The sequence below is a fragment of the Brienomyrus brachyistius genome, chromosome 21, assembly GCF_023856365.1.
Source record: "Brienomyrus brachyistius isolate T26 chromosome 21, BBRACH_0.4, whole genome shotgun sequence".
Taxonomy (NCBI): Eukaryota; Metazoa; Chordata; class Actinopteri; order Osteoglossiformes; family Mormyridae; genus Brienomyrus; species Brienomyrus brachyistius.
In genome coordinates this window covers 6,671,584-6,680,896 of record NC_064553.1, presented here as the reverse complement: position 1 = coordinate 6,680,896, position 9,313 = coordinate 6,671,584, and the positions used below count along the sequence as shown (strand labels likewise).

The 9,313-nt window shown below is 46.1% G+C and overlaps 1 protein-coding gene across 6 annotated transcripts in view; it reads right to left on the bottom strand.

Moving 5' to 3' along the window:
• Positions 1–267: 267 nt before the first annotated feature.
• The window catches only part of rxrga (retinoid x receptor, gamma a), a 28,274-nt gene continuing 19,228 nt past the window's right edge, over positions 268–9,313 (bottom strand). For 3 of the 6 annotated variants that reach the window (XM_048989512.1, XM_048989514.1, XM_048989516.1), the window contains exons 2-10: positions 7,338–7,612; positions 5,751–5,889; positions 4,604–4,783; positions 3,101–3,261; positions 2,670–2,799; positions 1,770–1,902; positions 1,578–1,669; positions 1,374–1,479; positions 268–724 (exon numbers count right to left, since the gene is read on the bottom strand). In XM_048989512.1, the coding sequence (XP_048845469.1) occupies positions 577–724; positions 1,374–1,479; positions 1,578–1,669; positions 1,770–1,902; positions 2,670–2,799; positions 3,101–3,261; positions 4,604–4,783; positions 5,751–5,889; positions 7,338–7,612 (1,364 nt within the window). In that variant the 3' untranslated portion in view covers positions 268–576. The remainder of the gene's footprint in view (positions 725–1,373; positions 1,480–1,577; positions 1,670–1,769; positions 1,903–2,669; positions 2,800–3,100; positions 3,262–4,603; positions 4,784–5,750; positions 5,890–7,337; positions 7,613–9,313) is intronic. The other 3 variants (XM_048989513.1, XM_048989515.1, XM_048989517.1) reach the window with 1 other exon arrangement.

The following is a 9,313-nucleotide window of genomic DNA, read 5'->3' as shown; positions in this document are numbered from 1 at the left end:
CGATTACTTTGTCGGTATTTGAACCCACAACCTTCCAGACACAGAACCCAAAACCAATGCGCCACCCGCTATCACATACCAGGCTCCAAGTGCCTCACACCCAGTCTGCACCAGAGATTACATTTTAGGTGCGGCTTTAAATTCAAATCCAGCTCACGTCTGTTAGTAATATCGGTCGTTCATGTCTTACAAGCTAATAATAGTAGTCAGACTGCACTCTTTGGTCAAGAAAAACCACAAAGACACAGATGCAAACTGAACACACTATTTCGATGCTGTCGTTTTATTCTCTCGGAAATCTAAATAGGCATCTTAGAAACTCCAGGCTGGTGACTCAGTTCTTGTTTTTATCACTGAATAAAAAGTTTTAAAATTGCATTAATTTGTTAAACTGGGTAATCGAAATAAACTATTTACAAAAAAAGGTTCTTTACACTTCTTTTAGGTTTATCGTAACAGTGTAGTTTTTAAGCCCTGATACAAAGGTTCACATTAGTAATTGTGCTTAGTACAAAATATGCAGGTCTTTGTGTCAATTACAGAGGTCTGGGAATATTTACAGAGAGCGGCTTCCTGTCATGTGACCTGGTGTGGCGCTTCTAGCATTTCCATGAGAAAGGTGTCGATGGGCGTGTCGCCGATGAGCTTGAAGAAGAAAAGATGCTCTAGGCACTTCAGGCCGATGGAGCGGAGGGCGGGCAGGCGTAGTAACAGCTTGGCAAATCTAGGACAGGAAGTGGTGGGTGCCGCAGAGGCAGAAGGGAGACTGTTAAGTGATTTGTGCAGCGTGAGCTGGTGGAAAACTTCTGAGACTGTAACAAACATTCAGATAAAGTGTAAAGGTTGGTAAGCAGCTAGGGTGACCGCCCAATCTATGGGGGACACCATGAGCTACGACAGGGTTTGTAAACTACCATTTCAGCTATTTCAATTAAAAGGACCCAGATCTCTTGCTGCGTGCTCATTGGTCAGTCTCCTACAATCATGCACGTGTCACTGATGTTAATGTGAAACAGCTGGACTCTTTCAGTCAAGAAAACAAACCAGGCAAAGCATAAGAAGAACTGAACAGCTAAGCACAGGAGTCTTTCAGTTTTAAAGCAGTTTGTAAAACCTGAAGTGGCTCATAGTGTCTCGCCTGACATGGATTAGGTGGTCACCCTGTTTGCAGCAATGGAATGGCTGTGGACATTTTCTACTGCCCCCTACTGGGCATCCAGAAAATTCTCATCAATTTGAAACAGTCAATACTACAGTATTTAGCTTATCTTAGAGATGTGGCTAACATTAACACGTCCCTTTGAACTGTGAGACTTCCCTTCAGCTGTACTGGAAATAAGACCATAAGCCCCAAGTGGATGACATGGTCTCACCTGCCAGGCTGCTCTGGGTATCGCTGCTTTGTGTAGGACTCCAAGGATGCATAGACCTTCTCCCTCAGGGCCTCCACCTCGGCCGGGTTCGACAAACCTTTGGCATCTGCGTACACCAGACCTTCAGTACCGCGGCTCCCATGAGCTCACATCTCATTGGCTAAAAGCAATAAGGTTGGGGGGGGGGGGGGGGGGGTTACTGACCTGGGTTGAAGAGCACTATGGCACGTAGACAACCCAGCTCTGTCTTGTCCATCTGCATGTCTTTCATCTTAGACACCAGCTCCGTCAGCACCCTACACCAACAAACGAAATGATTGGTCAGTGAAGCAGTTGGCATGACAACCACTACATTAAAGACCTATAAAAAAATGAGGGGAGTGATGGGGGTCTGACCGATCGAAAATGGAGCCCACGCCGGCGCTGTGTGCGCTGCTGCGGTGCACGTGCAGCCCGGTGGCCAGCAGAATGCCATCTTTGACCGTCACGGAGCGGTGCGAGAAGGAGGCTATGAGCAGCTCGTTCCAGCCTGAAGCGACATGGGAGGAAATGGGTGAATGTGAGCCAGGTAAGCGCCACGAGGGGATCAGGGAGGGCCCTCAAACCAGTGCCATTCCCAGTCGACAACTTTTAGCAACCCCTCTCCCCCAGTAGACATTCATGCCCCCCAGTGAAAATCTTGGGTTGCTCAAGAGCCCAAAAGTGAAATGATTACTGTAGGCTTTGAACCTACAACCTTCCAGACACAGACACAGAGTTCAAAACCAGTGTGCCACCCACTACCACATACCAGGCTGTACAGTGCTTCATATCACACATTTTTTTTCTACCAAACTCCACACCCTAACCAAATCACTGCTCAGACTTGTTCTGGCGCCAATACTGGTGTTAACAGACCAGGGAGACTAGAACCCTATTCCGCAGATGTGTTCCTGGTTACTGGCTAAAACCAACTCCAGAACAGCTTATATCAAGTAGTCTCCAAATTCACACCTACTTATCTCCATCCAGAAAGCTAATGATGGGCAAATGAAGCTTCATGAACCATCTGCTGTATTTTCTAGCACCACTAGATGGTGCTCTCTGTTAAAAAAAATGCTCAAATCATGCCCCAAACCAAGAGTGCTATCTAGTGGGGTCAAAAAATACAGAAAATGGTTCATGAAGCTTCATTTGGCCATCGCTACAGAAAACCACCCTTAATCATAACTGGAGAGATATCCCACCGGCCTCACTTTGCCTCTGAGCTACACAGTAAGTGTGACTCGAACTACCCAAGAGTTCACTGGTATGTACCTGCTCGTAGTAGGATGACCTGGTCGTCCAGGGGCAGCTCCGAGAAGTGAGGGATACGCTTCGCCCACTCCACCAGGGTGAAGAGCTGTTTGTCTGCAGCTTGGCAGATGTTGGTGACGGGGTCATTAGTCTGGTGGGGGGGTGTAGCGGGTGGGGGGCAGAACAAGATGGGGTGTGGAAAATGAAAACCCTGGTGAAGTGCAAGAAGAATTGCATTGACTGTGCACAGGCGATGTGATGGGTCTTTCTGCATATAGGGTTCCAGGCCTGTATATCTTTTGCTTCACGTTATCTATTAATTTTTTACTTTTGGGAAAGCTTTGGGAGATACCAAAATGACCATTCATGGGGGGGGCGGGGGTGTAGCAGGTGCCCCAGGCAGCAGTTGATTGCCAAGCCCAGGGGGGTCTTTGGACGGTGGACGTTCTTACCGAGTTCCCTGGGCTGGCGTCCATGTAGGCCTCTGTTTTGGGCTCCACCGCCAGCTCAGCGTCCAGGATCTTCTCCACGGGCATGTCCTCATTGTAGCTGCTGGTGGATTCAACCTCATTGTCGCTCCTCTCTTTGCTCCTCTGCCTCTCCTCTTGGACGGCTGAGAAAAGAGGCACCCAAGTCCTAATTCCCCCACTGCTTTCCTCCATTTACCCACATACACTCCATCATCTCCTTATTTACCCCATCTACTCCCCAGGTGATTCTTAGTTTCCATTATTTACCTCTGTTTACCATGGTGCTGGATTACATGCCAGTGGTTTTGTAAACAGGGGAATTTACTTTCTTTGCAATTGCATTGAATGGGTAAGGAGACTATTTGCCTTATGTGGTGGTTCTCAAACCTATTCCTGCCTCCCCCCCAGAATGTTTTCATTACAGCCCTACCTTAATCAGGCTCAGAAGGTCCTTAATATGCTAATAATGACAGTGGCAGGTTGAAAGTAGTGTGGGTTGGAATGAAAACCTACCGAGGGAAGACTGAGAACTATTGCCTTAGTACAGGGGTCTCCAACTCCGGTCCTGGAGAGCTATTGTCCAGTAGGTTTTATACCCTACCTGGCTTCTGATGAGCCTCACCTGTGCTCAGGTAAACACCAGGAACAAGTGTGGGTCATTGGAAGCCAGGCAGGACAGAAAACCTACTGGATAATAGCTCTCCAAGACCGGAGTTGGAGACACCTGCCTTAGTGCATCATTAAGCTACTTGAGTTTAGCTCTCATTTTTACTAGATACATAGTTTTCACTGGTTAAATGCTGAATTCAAATATACTGATTCCTTATACAGTAGTTTTTGCATTCCAAAAAAATACACTGATTCAAGTAGGTATCTAGGCAATGCATTTCTTAGAAAACTTAACTTAATGGGGCAGTTCACCACAAATTTGTCAGAAATGTTGTAGTGATATTTATCCATCCTAGATCTGGGTGGGCAATCTTACCTGCAAAGAGCCAATGTGTGTGCAGGTTTTTGGGGTAACCTTTAGGTCAGCTGCTCAAACCCAGGTGTGAGGACTCTTCAGCCAGTCAATCCTCTAATTAGTAATTTAATTATGGAGTTGTTGTGAAACCCCACACATCCAACAAGCTTTTCTGGATAAGCTTGCCTGCCCCGATCTAGACTGCCGTGCTGAGAGTTGCTTAGTTTTGGCAATAATGCTCCTAGATATATCTATATCTATCTGAAATGTCTTCTCTCAAATATAATGGCACTGAATGGTATTCTTTCTGTGGTGATTAAAGCGACAAAAATACATTTGATGTATTTAATCCACAGAACATGTAGTGAGTAGTTTGATGTAGGAACTATTTTTGTTGCACCAAAGAGTTCCGGGTAGGGCTGGGCTGATATCTTAATTTGTAATTTTGGGGTGAACTGCCCCTTTGACTGCTCTATAATGTCCATAATGTTTTGTCTCCTTTGTTTCTAGATGGTTCTCACCCTCCCTCTTCATGCCCATGGCCAGACACTTCTGGTAGCGGCAGTATTGGCAGCGATTCCTCTGTCGCTTGTCAATCAGGCAGTCTTTGTTGTCCCGGCACGTGTAGGTGAGGTCCTTCCGGATGGTTCTCTTGAAGAAGCCTTTGCAGCCCTCGCAGCTGTACACGCCGTAGTGCTTCCCTGTCCGGGGCACAGCAGAGCGCTCAGAGGCTGCCTGCCGTCTGCATTTGGCCTCCAGACCGCAGGACGCTAACCCCAGCGTACCTTTAACCTCAGTCACCCTACTGTCAGAATCGATCAAAACAAACCACTTCTACTTCATACTTATGTCCACAGGCAATTCTACACAATGCCAAGGGGCACTTCAGCCATCTTAATTTTGTCCCATGTCCCCTGAAAAAACTTTACACTGTTCCATTCCATTCAAAATAGTGTGGTGCATGGCTGCACTTGGGTTCTCATCCCTGAGGTGGTTCGTCATGTAGTGGATGCGTATCAGTGTGCTCTCCTTCCTGCTCTCCTCTCCCCTGAAAAATTACTTAGATCTGTTACATATTTCTTCAAATCCATAATGGCAAGCCTACTGCCACAACATTCATTCAGCTGACCCAAAGTCTCAAATCCTAGAATTACCCACGGCTGGACTGACCGAAGCTTCATGAACCAATTGTTGTATTTTCTGATACCACTAGATGGTGCTCTCCATCCAAAAACAGGCTCAATTCATGCCCCAAAGCAAGGCAAGAGCGCCATCTAGTGGAGTCGAAATTACAGAAAAAAGTTCATGAAGCATCACTATTGACCATCTAAAAAACTGGGCCAGCAAAATTTATGGGAGCTGGATCTGCCTACATTTTTGCCCCCCGGTTGGCACCACCCCAGCTCAGCGTCAAAACAGCCCTGCAATAACCGCTGTTTCTGTCCCATTTTAGTCCATTATCAGCAGGTGTTGTGTGTGTTGTAATGCACTACTCCCTATGTGAGACACACTCAATAATGTGGAAGATGCTGTAAAATCAAGTAAGTGAATAACTCGGGGACAAAAGTCAAACGGAGGTTTCCCAGAATGTTCTAGATGCTGCTACTTGTTGTTCTCCTTCATTTATTGCTACAATTGAAGTTCACCCACTCCTGATCAGACTCCTACCTGATGATCGATCTCCACATATTGCACATATGTGTTTGGACATGGAGCCGGGGCTGGTGCACTGGTACCCCCCTACGCTGCCCATCCCCACAAGTCCAAGGGGGGGTTTGACGTCCTCTGTGCTGCTCACGTTGCTCAGCTGCGGACAGGGAGAAACTTGGGTGGGTCACCAGTGCTGAGACCGAGAATTTCTCTCACTGAGGAACATGGCATGATCATTCAGATACTGTAGTCAATCCAAAAAGAAAATGAGAGATTTAATTGCGCTGTGGGGCACAGACGGACCTGTAAGGGAAGCAGACCCACCACTACCTCTGACAGATTGTTTCCTGAATAGCTTACAGGAGCCAAGAACCTCATCCACGAACATTTTAAGTTCCATTCCCCAGCACTAGAGGGCAACAGATTCTCAGCTAATGCTTAATGGACTTCTTAAGGAATCCTCATCCAAATTACAGTACTAGCAATTGCAGATAAACCCTGGTGTAACTGCCTTTAAAAAAACTCATCTATCCTCAGATTTACTTTGTTCAATTGCTCGATTGTAAATCATTATATTATAGCCCTCTAATGTTGCAGGCGAAACTAGGTCAATGGCTGTTTTGAAAATTGAACAGAATTCTGTTCAATTTCCACACAGATCTCAGAATTCTGTAATAAATAACAACAGCTATTACACTTTATTATACACAGAGGTGGAAAGTTCAGCTCCAGAAAGTAAAAATCCAGACCAAGATTTTGTTTCAACCAACCAGTTGAGTCTAAAGAGTCACAGTCACTGAGTACTCAACTGGTTGGTTGAAGAAACATTTTGGTCTGGATTTTTACTTTCTGGACCTGAACTTTCCACCTCTGGTTATATATCAAACGAAAAAATCCGAAAGAAACATAACCCAAATAGAGTCAGATGCACCAAAATGTGTTTTCTGTCCAGACGACACTGTGTGTTTGGGCACCAAATCTAACCTTGCACAACACAGCAAACTGAAGACGGGCCAATGAACCCAGAAGACCTCGAGTTTCCATGTTTTAAAAATGATCGCAGTTCCAAGTTACAGGGCAGCTCCGAGTGGCATCGGCGACAGCCCAGCGTGAAAGACAACAGCTGAGCAATGACAGAAGAAACGAGTGTACAGAGATTTGCTAAAAGATCTTGTTTAAAAATAAAACATTATTCAGTATCAAGGAGTGCAAGGCAACATTGTCACCGCCACTTTAAGTGGGCAGGGCACTGGCCAAACCCTTCATGCTTGAGCATGATAGAATTAACCCTATCAGCATCCCCTGGGGGGAGGGTAGCCAGTGATAACTGACCAATCAGCAGACTGGGTATGGTGAGGCAGTGCCACACCCAAGAGCATGCCCCAATATGAGTCCAAAAAACCCACCCCGTCTGCCCTTCACGACTCGCATCTGAGAGCCGTTAAAGAAGGTTAGCTGGACATGTTACGATGTATAATAGTTTCAAGATTTTTCAAAAACATTAATATCGGTCTTGAAATGGTGCCTGCTGACAAATTTGGTTTGCACCATGTTGCTGCCAGAACTGGTGGCTTTTTGATAGAAAGGGGTAGGAACAGCACCCACCTGTGGACTGTTAAGTGCTCCGTAGTTGATCCCAGGCGTAGATGGCAAGGAGACCGAGGGGGAGCCAAGGGACGAGGTGATGACGGAGTAGGGGGAGGTCAGCCCGTTTATGGGAGAACCCATAACACCCATGGGGGAGGGCAGGGGCCGTGCCGGGTTCAGGGAGGTGCTGATGACGGACGGGTGTCCCACCATGGAGCTCATCGGAGGCTGGGTGGGGGGCGAGGTCATGTGATCCACACTCAGTGGCATGGAAGAGTCTGGAAGGTGGGAATCTGTTATCAATCAATCAGAGCATCAGTCTACAATCCTGAGAAAGTCCATCCACTAAGGCTAACAAATAGACCCGAAACGATCTTCATTTATGTTTTGTTCATTTAGCAGACACTTTCATCCAAAGCATCGTACGACTGAGAAAGCAGGGGCAGCCTGTCCTAGAGCAGCTGTGGGGGGGGTTAAGAGCCTTAGTCAGGGGTCCGACGGTGAAACCATTCTGCTGACTATGGGAATTGAACCAACAGCCGGATCACAGGAAGAGGTTTTCTGCCTCAAGGCAAAACATAAGTCTTAAAACAAAGTCAAGCAAATAAAGAGGCTTCAGACTGACTAATCAGAAGATTGAGGTGTGGATGCGCATTGTGTTAAAACACTATTAGCTATTTCCACCAATGAACGTCATAGATTCAGATAAGGACACTCCTCATGCTAAGTCCTGACAGCTAAATTCGTTTCTGCCTATCTGGGGAATACAGGCCAACAATTTGACCTTTAGATGCCTGAACACGTGTAAGGCATCTGTCAGTCAGGTGGAAGCCGAGCCATGACTCCAGGTCGGAGACCTCTATCGTGTTACATGCAGAGATCGTTGGGAGCTCTCCCAGCCGCGAGTAACCCAAAGCACAAAACGCGTGGGGGAAGCCCCGCGAATCCGCAATGCTACAACAGACGCAAAGGCGGTTCGCTGCTTCAGAATACCCGATGACAGCTTTTAACGTAACCGCTAATTGTAAGCCAACACCATTAAATGAGTGCTGAAAGGGAAAAAAAGCAAAGGAAAACGGGACAGGAAGCAGAAACAGAGGAGGAAATGGGAAGTGGAAGGAGGAAGACTTGTGGGAATCCATTCCAGTTATTCTTAATATCTACAACATAATTTTGACCAATGTGAACTACACCACATGCTTCAGGCTGAAGACAAATTCTGATGCGCTTAGAGGGTATATCTGGGAATGACCTCACTGGCTAACAGACAGAGACCCAGTCTGTTTTTACACAATATCTAGGCCCGTGGGTTCTTGTATCCATGCATGCCGAAATCAAATAGAGGTTAGCTATTTTCTTTTTTATTCAAAAGCCACTTTCCACATATCTGTAGACACAGAACTGGTGTGTTGGGATGTCCCCCACATTGCAATAAAAACCTGGTATTTTGATGTTGTGGGGACCATTTTTCAGGCCCCCACAAAGATCTGTGAATATAATCAAAAAACTCAAAATGGCAAAAGTTTTGCATTTTGTTTGGTTTACTTATGGTTAAGGTTAGGGCTGGGTAGGGGTTAAGGTCATCATGTTGGGATTAGAGTTTTCCCCATAGAAATGAAAGAAGAGTCCTCACAAACCTGTGTGTGTGTGTGTGTGTGTGTGTATGCAAAGCATCTGGGGGATATATGCCACTGGCAGCATATTACAGCAAAGTGCCCCCTAAGGGTAGAACAAAATATTGCAGCAGGGAGTTTTCTGCAGATAATGCTGCCCCCATAGAGTACATGGACAACCAGTCTAGGACAAGTAAAAACTGTACAAATAAATTTATAGAAAAAAAATCATTGTCTTGCTCTTTCTATTGACTGAAAATAGTCTACAGAACTATTTTGTATTGGCTATACTGGGGCCACAATTGCACAGTAGTGAAGTTGGCACACTGAGTCATCTCATTACCAGAGGACACAAACAAGGCCTCGAGAAATAATCCCGCT